This window comes from Gymnodraco acuticeps, unplaced genomic scaffold (assembly GCF_902827175.1).
Source record: "Gymnodraco acuticeps unplaced genomic scaffold, fGymAcu1.1, whole genome shotgun sequence".
Classification (NCBI taxonomy): Eukaryota; Metazoa; Chordata; class Actinopteri; order Perciformes; family Bathydraconidae; genus Gymnodraco; species Gymnodraco acuticeps.
In genome coordinates this window covers 3274272-3291459 of record NW_022990441.1, presented here as the reverse complement: position 1 = coordinate 3291459, position 17188 = coordinate 3274272, and the positions used below count along the sequence as shown (strand labels likewise).

Here is a 17188-nt window from a genome sequence, read left to right as displayed (position 1 = left end):
AACAGAGAATAGTCTGTTCCCCTTTTCTGTGGACCATACACACACACACACACACACACACACACATGATTGCGAGTCACAAGACAATTGACAAATTGTCAATTGCCATTGACAAATTGTCAATTGCCATTGACAAATAAAGCCGTTGGTTACATACACTTCCTCATGCATGATTTGTAACTGTATTTTTGTAATAAAGAGACTGCACTGAGAGAAGAGGAGCAGAGTTGGTTTTGGAGTTGACATGACCTGTCACTCGCTGATTCTCCTTGCAGCAAGTAAACTTGAAACTCGAGTACTGTTATCTTTGTTCACTGGGTTTTGGTATATTTGAACCGAGCTGGGGTTTACTCTTACAAAGTAATATAGAAATACCCAACAACATACCAATTAATGGAACCTATAAAGGTCTCATGAAATTGGCACTTAGAAAGTCACCTCGTGCTGAAATATTTAAAAATCCCTCCAAATTGTCACACACTTTTGGATGATGGGTCAGGTATGGTAGTGCTTAGAAGATTAGCACTAACATCTACTTCACCCCTCACTTTGTTGTGTCCATAACAGAGTGGATGTAGAGATATAATTCAAGGCTGCTTTACAGTATACACTGATTGCCAAGTTTTAATCCCAATGGAGTGCAAGAGGTAAAAATGAAACTGGTAATTCCTTGCAAGTTGCCCAAAGAAACTGCACTGACGTCATCTCTAGTTCTTGCAACAGTGTTGGTGTGAATGTATCCCTTGCTCACATGATTTATTTGCCAAAAGCTTAGCCTATTTATGACAGGACAAATAACAAGGTCCATTTTAAATATCTCACATGTTATGATATGAGGTCTGGGGTGTTTGTGCAGCATGATGAAGCAATGGAACGATGAAAACAATGATCTCTTTTGACTTTCCCTTCTTGGAAAAGGCAGACTGAAATTAAATGAATGATACCGAATCAAATCATAACAGATCACTTTTCTACTGAATGTCTAGATAGAAAAAGATATTTCAGTAATCACAGTTTCATCTGCAGAGAAAGAACTTCAAGCACTGTAAAAATAAGACTAATGAATGAATGAAGCTTTGAGATATAATCTTATAAGACAAAATACACGATAAATGAAGGCGCTAATAATTCCTTTAACAAACACTAACGTCAGAGAGCAAAGTGGACCATAAAGGTTAACTACCAGCAGTGATCCTCTGTAACTAAACCCTGTGAAGCCATAGCGAACACATCAGTCTGCTCTGTGGAGTCAGCGGCACAGAGTCATGGCTGAGGCCTGTTGCATTAGGTTAAAAGGATCCTAATGTGCATTAGATCAGCACGGAGCATTGTTTCAGGAAAACAACATCCATTATTAAGCAGGGTGTTGAACTATCAGAGAATAGACAGAGATCCTGACAGCCAGGCCTCTAGTCTCCACTTTTGCTTATGAATCTCCCGGAGGACAGCTTTCGACCCAAGGATCAGCTCAAGCTTTGTACGCCTCGAGATCGAATCTGTGCTCGCTCTCTTTCTAGCATCTAGCGGCGCTGAGAGCTCGCTAAACACTTCATATGGACAAAAACATGGGAATAATGCTTTGACCATGTTAGCATTAGACCCACCAAAGACCAACCCATCCTGCACCTCCAGCCACATGTGGTAGAAATGAGGGGTTTAACCATAGTACTTGACACTAGCTTGGCTGCTAGCCCTTTAAAGATATTAGCCCCGGTTCCTGGTAATGAGCAGCACTGGAGTCTCATTTCTTCACACTAAAAAGCAAAAGAGACCAGAGGGCAAAAGGAGAGGCCCCTCGCCCAGGAGTGTTTCTCTCACATTGGCATCAGTTAGCAGAGGGACAGAGAGGTCTCTGTGTTTCTGTGTGTTTGACCTCAGAGCAGAGACGAAGAGTGAAGGAGCACATAAATCACTGTGTCAGAATGAAAAAGAGACAAGAAATCAACAAGCAGCAGCTACAGTAGTGATGGAGGTCATGTCTGTGGATTGGATTCTGCATCTGTATGTTATTCACGCCAACAAAATAACATTTAATGGGATTTCTTCATCATATAATAAGTATATCATATCTTTAACATAACATTTTAATATATGTTTGACCATCAAAGTAAAAGAGAGAACTGACAAAGTGTAAAGTCTCTGCTCTGGTTTCAACTCAACTTTCAGCTTCAAGTCACAAATCTAAAGCACATGCCTGGTGTTTCTCCTCAATGCTATAAACTGTTCTCATGAACACACATGACCATATATCATGCTGGATCAAATCAATCACACAGCAAAGATTTCACTACTTGATGTACACCATGTGATAAGCATGCCAAGGTCTGGAATCCACATCTCCCACATGTAGGCCATCCTCGAAGCCCCATGATGTAACCATCTTATCAGCACCACATACTTCAGGTTCCATCTTTATTTAGACATACTATTTTACAATTATTGTCTTATTGATGCTTTCTGAGGTCAAATTTAAGAGGTTCAAGTCAGACAAAGAGAGACTGCTGGGTTCTTCTGACGTTCAACCTTTACATTCTATGTGTGGCAGAAGAGCAAATGTTTTTATTTATGGAAATCATGGAATAGATGATAAAATGCAAAAAGGCTGAATGGGGAACATCAAAAGGGGAGACGTTAAGGCCACTGAATGTATTATATGTATATAAACAGCTTAAACACACCAGGCAGCTGTGAAATGTGCGACTCAACCTAATAATTGCAATTGTCTGCAACTGGCAGGCTTGTTCATGTGCTTCAGGCGGAAAGAAATTACATTTCTATCAAATATAAAAGGATAAATATACATGTTAAGAAATAATAGACCATCATTCAAGGTTATAAGAGTAACTGAATGCACTGCTCTTTGATTTGTTGTAGCGAAATCTCCCTATGCCTTGTGTAGGTATGTGTTTGTGCTTGCTGCCTGTCTGTGTGGTTAGTCAGACCCTGTGGAGAGCAGCACCTTCATTACGTCCAAATTAAATTTGGCTCATTCAATCCCACCATATTTTATGCCTTAAATAGTCTGGAGCAAATGACGTCAGCTCCTATCATCCTCAACTATAATAACAGATCTGTAGGAGAGCAAATGGGAGACACTGGATACAGCAACGGTTTTAGCATTTGCAGGCTTTAGAGGAGAAGCACAACTTTAAAGAGTCCCATGTCAGGTTCCGCTTATACACAGTGAGGTGTTAATTTAAATAGTTTGTTCCCACTAAAACAAGATGATCATAATAACTGTTTTTGTAAAACAAAGCAGCCAATGTTCACATCAGACAACCAGCAACAACAGTGCAGTAAATGCTTGACTTGTGAAGGTTGTATGTTCTCTGTGTACATACATTACTTAATTTTCTTACAAATGAGGCAACTTTTTTTTTGAGTTTCACAACCTCGGTTAATTTAATGATTTTTTGGTGAATGGTGTGTATTTCAACATTTCTGTAAAACTCCACACCCCTGAAACCCCTAAGAATGATCACTATTTCTTTAAGCTAAACCACCATGTAGAAACCATGGTTTCGACATCGGAGTCGCTGTGACTGACAAAAAGGAACAGCTGGCTCATCTGGGGGCCACTATATAACCTTTGAAACAGAGTGAGAGAAAAATAAGGTATTTCCCAGACAAAATGCCAGATCTATGACGTGTGTCCCTACAGTAGACTCAAAATGGGAAATGCTTGTCTTTCACAGTTAAGAACTGCTCATATGACTAAAATAAATGTCTTGATGTTTACAGAGTGAGTGAGTGAGTAATAACTGTACATAGATTGCATTGTAGAAATTAACTTACTTTCTTGTAAGTACGTCAATACGTTTATTTGTAGACATGATAGTCCAGTATACAGGATTTACTGTTCAACCAAGTTGGATGACATTGCACCCCATGAGTTTACGCCAACGTTCAAGATGCCGGAGTAAAAGTGCTCTTAAAGCTCATAGGCAAAAAGTAAGAGTTTGGAAAGGGCCAGTAGCTCATCTGACTCTCATGCAGGAGCCTTTGGGTTTTATCACAATGTTTCCATCACCCAAACCAAGGGATTGAGCTTCTTGACCCTTGTTATGGAAATAATTATCATAAGACGCCAATTTGTAACATACAGGACAAACCTTGATGTCTGTTTACCTTCTTTAAGGACACAGGCGGCTTAGCCAATAATGTTATTGTTCCCATTCTGTGACCGGTCAATACTGGGATACAGATGGTCTGTGTTGTGGGTACACTGGGACACTTCCTTCTCTGTATTTGTGGACTCCAAGCTAAAATCTTCGAGGTCATAAGTGTCCGACGCAAGTAGCTCAGTGTTCCCACACTGTTTAGGCTATCTTCTCAAATATGTTGTTTACTCTCTGCGAAACCAGTTAGATGGGCTGGCAAGAGAGAGGCTCTCCAGAATTGATGTGGCAACTCTACCGTGAAGTCAGAACCTCTGACTCTTGGATTTGTGATGTGAATCCTCCGGCCGTAACTCCAAATAAATCACAGTGGTTTGACATCAAAGCTCCGACTCTTCCTGTGTCTCCTTCCTGAGTCGGTGACTCCATTGCATGCTACACAGAAGTTTCCTCTACAACCCTAACAATACTTTAAAGTGTATCGCCATAAGTAAGAGGATTCTCTGATCTTAACCCTAATGTCGATGCCTGGCACAGACATTTCAGAAAGCCAGAATCTTTATTGAATATTGTTGTGTACTGATATAGGTTTGAACTTGTATCCACCTAGAAACAAAGTTATAATCAAAATATTTAACACAAAGAGACTGAGTGATAATTATTGCAGGCCGATTCTTTATTAGAGTTAAGCTTCACAGAGTTTGTTTGTAAAGCTGCTTCCCTCCTGGCTCATCAACACCAGTTACAGGGCAGCTGTCTGGACCCTTAAACAACAACTTACTCCTCTTTTAACTAAGTGCCTGACAGAAAGTAAGGAAAATAACAACCAACACCCTTCCTGAACAAAAATTGCACTTCCTCATATGTAATTATAATTGTAATTATTATTACTTATGCGTATAATTGTGAGCCAACAGACAAACCAAAAAACAAAGAATATTTAAGTCTGCACTGCATTTGGAGATAATAATACACAAAAATAATTAAAGTATTAAATCACAACCATTGCTCCTTTCACCTATTACTAGTAGGCTTCACCTCTCTGCCGTCTTACATAATCTCAGAAGCCTCCTCAGTGACCTCCTCAGTAATGTTGATGTTTTTGGCCGATGAGAGTTTTCCCAATTTGTCTGCAGAAAAGAACCCGCTGAAGGTTTAGAGTTCACTTCAGGGCTTATGCAACATTATAGGGTTTGGCTTGGTTTGGTTCTAACCGTGACCCTAGTGTAACTAGCAAGACATCCCATTGAGAAGAGATATTATTATTACAGTAACCTCGCTGCACTCAAGTGTGCAGAGGTCTCGCAGATAATCTGGAAGAATAAAAGAACAACTATTTATATTACATTTACAACAGGCAAGGAAGTGATGACAAAGTGCTTTTCCTCCAATTCGTTCATAGTCGCTTCATCAATAACTGCACTGCATTTCATATTCTTGTGTAGCATGCATCACACTGGTTTGAACCCAAAGACCCTTTGGGGTTTAGTGCCTTGCTCAAGCAGCACCTGACAGTTTGATAGGGACAGCATTTAAGATGTATTGTTCATGCCAGCTTAATAAAAACAGCATTTAAATGACTTCCAAATGGCGGGACCACATAAACAGTCCTGTAATACTCTTCTAGTAAACTGTGCTTTAAATCAATACGTCAGAAAGAGAACAGGCGAGCCTACATCCTGCTTTCCTACAGAGAGTACAAGGTTCAAACCTGCAAAACACTTAACTGAGCATCCGTGGAGGCAACAAAACCCTCCATCCTGTTTGTATTTTCCTTCATTTTGACTCAAGTAGCGTTGAAAGCACCACATTGACCTCTTAACCTCTCTCATTACAATACAAAAAAAGGTCGGAGGTCACGGAGATAAACTATTTTACAATTTCTTCTATTTTAGTGTGGGACCTATAAGACAGCTTTAACCATGATTTATGTCCCAGTTTGTTTTTCACACAGGTTTACTGGTGAGCTTGTCTCAGTTTCTGGTTGTTTGAGGGATCAGGTAGCTGCTCCTGTCAAAGCCAAGTACTTTCACAAATGCTGAGGATATTATACATATATTTATAGTATAACCTAAAAAAATAAAACACATTGTACAGATTTGATGTGTAGGTTAATGTATGGTAATGTTAGGTTTGTAAAGGCTGTGTGTGTGTGTGTGTGTGTGTGTGTGTGTGTGTGTGTGTGTGTGTGTGTGTGTGTGTGTGTGTATGTGTGTGTGTGGTCTAGCATTATTATACTTGTGGGGACCTAAATCTGTTTACACAGTCACGTGTGGGGACTCGCCTCCCTTGTGGGGACAAATTGGAGGTCCCCATAAGGGGAATCATTAATTTTAGGGTGAAGACTTGGTTAGGATTAGGGTTAGGCATGAGTTGGTTATGGTTAAGGTTAGGACAAGTCTCCAGGAAATGCATGTAAGTCAATGTAATGTCCCCTGAAGTGATGTATACATGGTATGTGTGTGTGTGTGTGTGTGTGTGTGTGTGTGTGTGTGTGTGTGTGTGTGTGTGTGTGTGTGTGTGTGTGTGTGTGTGTGTGTGTGTTTTGACAGGCCTGGGAGGCGCCAGGTGTACGCAGCTGTCCGTCTGATTGGGGAACTTCAAAGGCTGTGAGAGCAGCAGTAAGTAGTAACACTCAGAGGAGAATTGGCTCATCAGCTAAAGGTGCTAAAGAGCTAAAGGTGATTTCTATACAGTCCAAAAATAATGGATTGAGCCTGCAGTCAACAATTAAGCAAAACATCAACTACATTTAACTTTCCAATGTGTGTTAAGGTTCTTTAATATAGATCAAATGCCTCATTGCATATCTGGCTGGTATTGTGTTAAGTCTTGTTGTTGGACATCACTGGTGGTGTGTTTCCTATCAAACCAAACTGTGTTGCAAGAAGCATTGAAACTGGACAAATACAAAAAAAATGTATTTTATGAAAGCAATTATTCAGTGGCAATTGTAAAAAAAAAAAAAAACATTCCCCCTGCAGTTCTTTGTCCATTTCAAGCCAAAATGTGTAAAAAAAAAAGCAATGTTTCTTTGGGACAAAAGCTTGTTTCCCCCTATTCTGATAACGTAAAACTGAACAAGGAAGAAAATGAACTTCCTTCCTTCCTTTTACGCAGTTAACAAGTGTGAGACCACACGCTTTGGCAACAAAAACTGTTGAGATTAGGCTATCAATCAACAAGGCGTTATACAAACAATAATTTTCTGCTACTCGCTGAACGCACACAAACTGGCCCTGATGACAACAGCACAAAGTCCTGGAAGCTTTCTGCACCAGCACAGCCCCCCCCGCCCTGTCCATCACTGGTTCGCTATATTGACCCAGGTAATGGTGATAATGGATGTTATTCACATCAATAGGAAGATCAAACAGTAAAAGAAAACCCTTTGCTTCTACAATTCATGCTCCCAAGTGCAAAGCCTTAACCCATTATATAGTTCAGCAGAGAGACGCTTTTTCCCAACAAAAGAAAAAACACCTCACATAAATGCAGCATTTCTTCTGCTTTCATGGTTTAACACTCTGTTTTAATATGTTTTAACTTTCAGCACATTTTCCTTCATTAGACTTAAAACCTTACCATTCATTCAACAACACCACTAAGGTATTGATGATTTGTTCAAGTCTAAGAGCTTTTATTGAACTGGAAATCTGCATGTGAGAGTGCTATAGAGCAGATAAACAAGTTTCTTCAGAAGGCCAGAGTCACAACCACAAACACTAACAAATCCATTACAGACGCATGTAATCATGCATCCTTGTCGACAAATCAGCCAGAAAAAGCCTCCATTGCCCCTTCCCACACAAACCAGGCCTATTCATTCGCTTATTACCAAACTACTGTTGGCAGGAAAATAAGACTCACCTGCCTGAATCTCTTCTTTCTTTACACTTTAAAGTTTTACACAAAACTTGGTTTAATTGTATGTGTTTTGCATCTCTAATATCTATGTAATGACCAATACATATGTTCTAATTCTGAGGGCTAGACATTGCTGCCAATATCTATTATAAGGTTACGGCATTACTACAGTAATAATGTAGCAGTGACCTTTATAAAGCCATGTCAATTTGTCTGAACAGCAACAGCTGTGGCCATGTGGTGATTACTGTCTGGATTACCTGATAATAGCACACACAATTTCACTTGATCTCATCATTGGCAGACATGAAAGAGCGGAGGTCACACCAGACCACAAGCAGGGAACAACAACGTCTTTCAATGAGGTATACATCCACAAAACATAGGCTTTAAAACCCATAAAAGATATTAGGACTTCCTGTTTTTCTCACACTATTCTTTTATACAACGCAGATATTCTCTGGCCTTTGTACAGTTTCCTTTCCAGGTTTCCCTGAAGATCTGGATTATGTTACACTAACCCTAACAAAAGTAAATTCACCAAAACAATTGAAGACATCCCCTGATTGATGAAGCACCGTCGTGGCCCAGATTGAAAACAGTGTGGGACTGCTCCTTTTCGTTGTGCTGTCCTGAGGTCTGTTACTTGGGAACACATAAACAGAGCGCTGGAACAGCTCAAGGCTTTATTTCAGGACAAAGATAAGATAGCATGTGCCTGTGACAAACTTCCTCCACACAAGGACCTGTTTTCTGGGCACAGTGTTTACCTCCGTTAGTTGGTTACTAAGAAGAATATGTCATATTTATGTCAGAAATTAATAAATGAATCCTGAAATAGTCTTGCTTGCAAACTCAAGGCTCTGCTTATATAAAGCAGAACCTCTTACGGAAAAGAGGTCTGAATTTAGATACTTCCATTTGAAGCCCGCTCTGCTATACTGATGCTCTGTTAGATTACTGGGCCTCAATTCTCTATGCTCTGCGGTCGAAACACAACAAGGGCATTTATTGTCTGTGACCGGCCCGCTTCTTCTGAAGAGCAGCAGTTGTTTTGAGAACATGGAACGGAAGCATGACGCCTAGACCAGGCAGAAAGTGATGACCTTTAAATGAGTGGGGTCTAACGACGCTGCTCTTTGGCCCGGCTTGATTAGCTGAAGTCACAGGAAGTGAATGGTATCCTTATCTGGGGTCAACACGTCAGTGCAACAGCATGCCCATCTCTCCTATGATGTCATAGAGGGCTGAGACGGAGATATGGTACAGATACAATAGCACTCATTCGTGCTGCATGTGCACATACATGGTGTGGGCGTGTTCCAAAAGAGCGTCTTGAGTGGATTTTAACCATCATCAGCAAATGCTTGAGATGATAATCATTTAAAAGTCACTATTACGGCTTTGTTTTTGCCAATTGGTAGATTAATCGATAAACAAAAAGTTAATCTGTAGCAATTTTGATGATTGTTTAGGTAATGCTTCAGGAAAAATGCCTTATATTGGCTGGTAAACCAATATTTGTATTGTGGGCTGTTGGTTAGTCATGACAAAAACAATTATAAATCTGACTGTGAAGATGTGATTGCAATTTTTGGTCATTAAACTGAATATTTGATTTATGTATGAAAAATAGTCAACGGTAATTTGCAGCCAAAAATTGATAAGATCAAAATGTCTTCCTCTGGCCAATGATCTATGCTTATTTGGTAAAAATGTAAGACAATAAACAGCAGGGCAGATGTGGATAAAAGGAGAAGGGCACCAGGCCGGAACAAAACCAGAGAAGGAGTAGCACAGGAAATGGACCTAATTAGAGCAGAAGGAGTCACGGACAATGGTCGGGCTGAACTTTAACAGGAGATCAGCACAATGCATGGACGAGGCGGGGAAACGCTTATGTTGTCGAGGACAAATATGGGTAAGGAATGGTAAAGACGTGGGGAGAGTGGGAAGCAAGAGAGGAGGGAAGTCCTGCTCATAAGAGGAAGGATTTGGGGTGCAAAAGCACATTGAACTGTCTTATTTAAACAAACAAAAAGCTGTTGAAAGGAACGTGGATGGCTGAGGGGACATGCCTCTCTCACCCACATTCCAAACATATAAATCTATCACATGCACTCTTCTAAAAATAAACATTCATCTGCACGTCATCATGCATATCACAAGGTGCCATCCAACTTTTGTACAGTGTAGTATCACACAGCTGATTTAAAGGGGTAGTCTGATGACAAACTGCAATTTTTCCTTTGGCTCCACACTTTAAACCTGTGCTCTGAGAGCTGGACTTCAGGGCGGGGTGTGTGTGTGTGTGTGTGTGCGTGTGCGTGTGCGTGTGCGTGTGCGTGTGCGTGTGCGTGTGTGTGTGTGTGTGTGTGTGTGTGTGTGTGTGTGTTAGAAACAGTTTGCTGCCTGAGCCACTTGATCAGTGCTGACAGAAAGCAGACGGAGCTCTCTGACTACAACCGGACCTCTGTGGATGTCATGTCAGTGGCTAAAAATACATGCAGCAAACTATTAAAAACCTACCACCATGCAAATAGAGCAAAGTATGACGTATCATAAGGATACTTTCAATTAAGATGTTTTACAGTTTAAGTGTCCAACAATGATGACTATTCACAACAGGTACAACAAATATTCCAAAACGTCTTCACTGTTAAGAATCTGCAATCCGACAGCAGGTGAACACCCACAATGCAAAGGAAAGGCATTTACAAAATGGCAAAATTACATAAATAGTGTTCAATAAACTGGGTGCCCCCCCCCCCCTCAAATAGAATCAAATGATGTGGGAAACACTGACACTTTAGCACCTACAGTATAAACACGTCAACATAGGGCTGCAGATGTTAGAAGGGTTTACTACCAGTGGTGGGTAGATTTTTACACAAAGGTAATGTAAGCAAGTGGGGACTGTGCAGTCTCACAGTGTACAGGGGCTTCACCTACAGCAGGGCGGTATGAGCAAAGTCTCTCTGCAGGCAACAGTTGACCTGACACCTCTAAAGTTCCCTAAAGTCTCTTAAAATGTTTCCGCACCGGACATAAATGATGAAAAGTTGAATTCTGCAAGTTGGTTCAGTCGTAATACCTCAGCACAGTATATTCGTCTGTAGCCTACTATGCTACTTCACTTAATCACACTCAATGCAGTCCCATTTCAATATGACAAGGTTCATTCAAAAAAAAGTCTGTCTCGGGGTGTACATTAGTGTTCCTCTTCGTGTGATTCATTGTGACATAAAGGTAGTTTAAAACACCAACATTTTTGCCACCAACTTCAGTCCAACCGCCAGAGTTGCACGTATCGCGTATCAAACATGTTCTGCTGCACTCACCTCCCCAGGTGTGAAAGAGAACCAGAAGTCCGATGAGCAGAAAGGAACTGTCCCGTGCAGCCATGGTTGTTGGTCGGCTGTACAGCTGTCCGTGCCGGGGTGGGTGTGTGTGTGAGTGTGTGAGTGTGTGCAGGGAGTCTGACAGTGGCTGGTCCTTCTGGAAAACTGTGAGAGGCAGAGAGGAGCGGCGGTGCAGCGCGGGGAGGCAGATGATGCAGGAGGGGCAGACAGGAGGACCTACACTGTAAAAAAGTAATCTATGTCCTTCTGTATGGCTCATTCTGTCGAGCTGAAATTCGTCATTTTATCTCCACACATTATTTGTTTTAAACATCTCTGTCTCAGCTATTATGTGGCTTATAAATGTGGGTGAATAAGTTACACGAGTTCGAAACACGGGTTCAAATTAATGATTGGGTTGGTTATTTTTTTGCAGTGTGCAAAACAAGGAGAAACTTGAGTGAAGCGGCAGGAGGGCGGAGGTCTAGAGAGAAATACAGTGTGAGGATAACATTTACAGCATTTTAGTGTTACCAAGATTACAACACTATACATCTCCTCATGAAAAGTACCATAAGTAGTGTGTTGTCAACAGTAAACCATAGTGAAATTAGTTAAGCATGACTTTTCTAAGTGAAGTGTGGGCGTCATTTTGGTTGGAAAAAAAGGTGTGGCTGTCCCTGTTTTGCATAACGGGACATTTAATTTGAAAGTCATATGCTAGGTAAAATAAAACTGTGGGTGTGTGTTCGGTAACCTCGTGGTTTAATGTTCATATCAGGACTTGTTTTGCAGTGAATGTGGATCAACATGAGGTGAGGTAAACGTGGAGCTGCCTGGACGATGAAAAAACTTCCACCTGCTTCTTGGAGCAAATATTCAGCTGCAGAGCATCTGCAGCCTCTAATCATTACCAGATAAATGCTATAAATACATTATCTGCTGGGCAGATTTGTATTGTAAATATCACAGGCACATGCATGGTCTAAAAAGTGTACACCTCTGGATTCAGTTTGCAGTACTTTTGATTTGTTTTAAAACAATGTCTATTAGTTTCAGAAAGACAACATTATTTCTGATTGTTTTTTTCCTTGCTTTGCTTTCTGGTGTGAAGTAGCAGGCTTAGCTGAATTATGTTTTTGTGATATTTTGTGTTCACTTCAGTCATGAATCTTCTCCATCAGTAAGTGTTACAAAGATATTATGTATCTTCATCCACCCAGTATAATGTAACAAACTGAATTAGGGTGAATCTAAAACATGGTCTGCCAGATAACTTGGTATCGATGTTGACCGGCTGCACTTTCAGTTGCTGATAGGTGACACAGATTAACTGTAAACATGATTTTGACTTTCACGGATTGGATATCTGCAGTGTTTGCTGAATGTGAAACAGCAAATACAACTACAGAGTACCAAGAGGGCTGCAGGAAAATCAAACAAAATACTGCTGTTGACACTATGTTCAGATATCAGGTTGTTTTTCTCTTGTTGAGCAAAGTCAACATAATTAAACAATTCTGTCTGCTCCCACAGTTTGGAGAAATCACAGTACATACACACACTGTATACACACGAGCCTCTCAGTAAATAACTTGGAGTTGATTATTGTAAAACACTGATAGCTAAAGCCTAACTTCAGATTGTTGAGACAATATCAACATTTGAACATTTGAGGGAAACAAAATATCATTTGTTGACAAATGTTGTTTTAACATAGATCAAACAAAACACAGACATAAAACGTAAAGGCAATGCAAATTAAGTGTCTTTCAGTCTTTATCCTGTGTCCAAAGATTTTGAAAAGTTAATAAATTGAGCTGATCAAATGTGTTTGGAGGGTAGTTAGTAGCTAAGACTCTGTTTAATGCTGTTTGGAACAACCAAGATTGTCTGATCAGAAGACCTAAGGGACCAATGAATGTTACAAACAATACAGCGCTTTCCTCAACTCTGCACAGACAGTGATAAAACCTCAAACTGTTAGTGCAGTTACAGCAAGTGTTTAATATCAGAATTATTTGATCCCGTGTGAACTATCAGAGCATGTGCAGTTGGAAACAGATCAGAGACAGTGGGATGGAACACTGATCCCTGTAAACTTCAGTGCTGGAAAACACCCTCTGCCATCTGTTTCTGCCAAGTGCACTGCCTCTGCCTGCAGGTCAGAGACACATAGGAAGGATCAGGCAATGAAACACAACGAACTGTAGAGAGAGTCTGCAGTGAAGAGGAGGTCTGCTTATGATACGCAGAAATGGAGATGGCTATCCATGCCTTTATTTCATCCCGGCTTGATTATTGTAATGCTCTGTTCTCCTGCCTCAACAAAACATCAATACACCGGTTACAACAGGTCCAAAATGCTGCAGCCAGATTACTGACTCGGTCCAAAAAAACATGCCACATCACTCCGATTCTTTCTGCCCTGCACTGGCTCCCTGTCCATCTCAGAACCCAATTCAAAGTACTGGTCTTCACATATAGAGCTGTCCATGGCCAAGCCCCAGCCTACATCAATGACCTTATCCACCCGCACATCACAACCCGGGCCCTGAGGTCCTCTGAGCAAGGCCTCCTAAGGGTGCCCCGAACCAGGCTAAAGACTAAGGGTGACCGTGCCTTTGAGGTGGTGGCCCCAAGGCTTTGGAACAAACTCCCCCAGATAATAAAAACCTCGGCCTCAATAGAGATTTTTAAGGGGCAGTTAAAGACACACCTGTTCCGACAGGCCTTTGGGTCGTCGGAGGTGGTGAGTTATAGTGGCTGTCTTTTTTATTGGTGTTTTGTCGTATGTTTTATCCTAAGTATTACCTGCTGCTGTTTTATGCCTTTTATTCTACATTTTATAGTTGTACTTTGAATTGTGTCCTGTGTACTGTACTGTAAAGCACTTTGTACATCCGTGTTGAGAAGGGTGCTATATAAATAAAGTTTTACTTACTTACTTACTTACTATAGCAGTGCATAAACAGTGAATGTCCTCAGAAGAAGTGGACCATTTTCCGGAGGTTGGAGCAGTTGTTTTGCTTTTGTGTGAGCCCTTTCCACATGATTGTAATTTCAAATACCTGGAAAATAAGAGCACAGAATGACTTGTGAGCTTTTTCAATATTTGTATCAGGACATTTGGTCAAGGCCTTGAGCAAGTTTCAAGAATATACTCTTTATCACAAAATCTGGATTGCTGTGTTCTCAGCCATTCCATTGCTCTATTTCAAGCTGGGTTTTTTAGATATGTCTTTTATTTATTTTCATTTGGTGGCAACCAGATAAAGAGGCCGTGAGAGAGCTACAGGGTAATTTTTTTCCTGCGTATTTATCTGTCAAATTATTTCGCTCTGAATGTGAAAGCCCTCTGTGTGAGGTACAAGTCAGGGGTGTACTGTATCAGGCAAGATGTTAGGCTATAAAAGAAAAACTCTGACCCCTTTCTAAAATAATTAAGAATCAAAGTCCGATTCACAGCCTGCAAAAGGCCTTGGAGGACACGGATAGAAATGGTTGGCTTGCTGAATTCCCTTATAATGATTTTTTTTAAATCACAATTTAAGCATGGTTCTTGACATCACAACATACAAAGGGCTGGGCTACGAAATAGAAGTTGTTTGTATTACATGTTGTGTTTTGACCTGATCTGAATGGGAATGCTGAAAAACAGTGAATAGCTGGCTATCTTTTGAGGAAGGGTGCAATATTTGAGTATACAGATCTTTAAACTCTGTACGTTGTGTATATGCTAAGCAAAGGCAATCTAAGTAAAGTGAGCAATTTGTATTTATCCTATCGACATTAAGCATCTAACTTTTTCCCAAAAAACAAATAAGCATATTCCCCAAAAGACAGACTGATTCCTTTAACAACCATCTGTTTTCTTATGATGAAACCCAGTGTCGCGCTAAGGCTTTTATAATGGGGGTTTTGCTGTTTCAAAATGTTCAAAGCAGGTGAAGAGCACAAATAAAACCGATAAAGTGTGTCTGCTTTTAAAGGTGCTTTTAGTGGAAAACATCCTCTGTTCGCCATCACTGGTGTTCTGTTTTTCCTTCCATCCTGGAGCTATTGGGGGGGATCTGATGGTGGAGATACGAGTGCTTTGTTCTGATGGAAATATGAAGCCAATATAATAACACATCCTAACATGACTTTCTGCTGCGACGTAGTGTAAATTCTCTCAATCCTCTTTGGGTTGCTGCCTTGCCGCCACAGAAATGGTTCCAACTGCAATTGTTGCACCCCTCCCATGTGCTCCACACACACAAATATGCATGTTGTTCAATGAAGTTGCGTTGTAAGTTTTATTTTGATATCAGTATGTCAAGAAACTAGCATGTATATACACTATAGAAAAACAACAGAGAGACCAATCAGTGCACTGCATGCTTTAAAACAAGGTTCAAATGTAAATAAGGGTGTAAACCACCATGTAGATGTTTTCATATCCTTTGGGGTGAAGCACAGTCCCTATGGTATGAAGCGATAGCAAAGTACTAGCTGTTCTAAAAACAACTACATTGTTCAGCCACTCAAGGTCAGTGATATACGACCAAATCTTCCAGGCTGCTATGTGACTTGGGCGTGACACAAGGTATATTGGTCTATAGTTTAACACTAGGAAATGTGGAAAACCCCTTTTTTTCCAAAAGCCCTCTTTAAATTCTTCATGGACAGTATGCAAGAATGTCCCCTTTGGACCCTTTATTTAATATGATACATCCTGGACAGGGCATTTGGGAATATCAGGGGGCAATGGTTTTGGGAATGAGACTGAAAAAGGAAAATAGAAGCAGGAAAGGCAACATACCTTCAGAGTTCCCAAGCCCTGAAACATATTATCAGAGCATGTTTCTCAACCAGCTGACAGGGGAAATCCTCCAGCTATTAACCGCCTAACAAAATGTCTCCCCTTTTTTCTCACAATAGTTAAGTTCATTGTTGGAATGTGATTTCAGATTTACTCATGTACTGTAGTTTAGTAAACAATTAAGGTACTTGGACTTTTCCACTTAATATTGCAAACAAATCTACGGCTTTAGTCACTAGCTACTTTTTAGATTAATATTATCAATACAATATATACATCACATTATAAACCATATTATTAAAGGATCTGCTACACAGTACAACAAGTGCAAAATGTAAGTGGTACACATTATAATATACATTGTATATGATTCTGAAATGGGCAACTCTGTACAATGTACTATGTACATTATTTTTACTTTAAGTACATTAAGATTATTTTTGCGTACGTTTTTTTAGATTACTTTTACACTGTAGTATAGCTACTTTAAAATAAGTACAATGTTTGAGTACTTTTCCTCCGGTACGATAATATTTGCATTTGCACACATACTGGGTAACCTAAAGGTATTTGTCTCCAAACGTACAGCTTCTGGGCTGGCAGCTCTACTCTTAACAAGAGTTCATTGCAGTTCATTATTTATTTTTTCAAACCACTAACTAAAAGCTTGCCCTTACACTTGGCTCTTCTTTGATTTCCCCCTCTGATGCTCTGACTGCAGTGTCCTTCCCAAACACACCCCTGTGTGTGCCATTCCTTTGTGATTGACGATAACACGACTTCTGTTTACCTCACCGGGGCTCACAGCGCTGTGCTCAGAGCTAGGGAAGGACTGAAGGAAGGAAAGAGAGGAAAATAAGTCATTCTTTCCAAACCACTGAGGCCAGAACCGGGAGCGAGTTGTTTTGGGGGGCAGTCTGCCCGGCATGAGAGACAGCTATTGTCCAATTTGCTCAATAGGACGGGGGGCTATCGAGAATTCACTGGTATGGTGAGGGGGCTCCGTGGAAGAGTGGGAGAGAAATTTGAATTTCTGCTAAACTCCGTCATAACAGCAG

At 40.5% G+C, this 17188-nt stretch overlaps 1 protein-coding gene across 3 annotated transcripts in view; it reads right to left on the bottom strand.

Moving 5' to 3' along the window:
• The window catches only part of mcamb (melanoma cell adhesion molecule b), a 48203-nt gene extending 36688 nt beyond the window's left edge, over nt 1–11515 (bottom strand). For all 3 annotated transcript variants that reach the window (XM_034225370.1, XM_034225371.1, XM_034225372.1), the window contains exon 1: nt 11327–11515. In XM_034225370.1, coding sequence (XP_034081261.1) covers nt 11327–11390 — 64 coding nt within the window. In that variant the 5' untranslated portion in view covers nt 11391–11515. The remainder of the gene's footprint in view (nt 1–11326) is intronic.
• Nucleotides 11516–17188: the final 5673 nt, after the last annotated feature.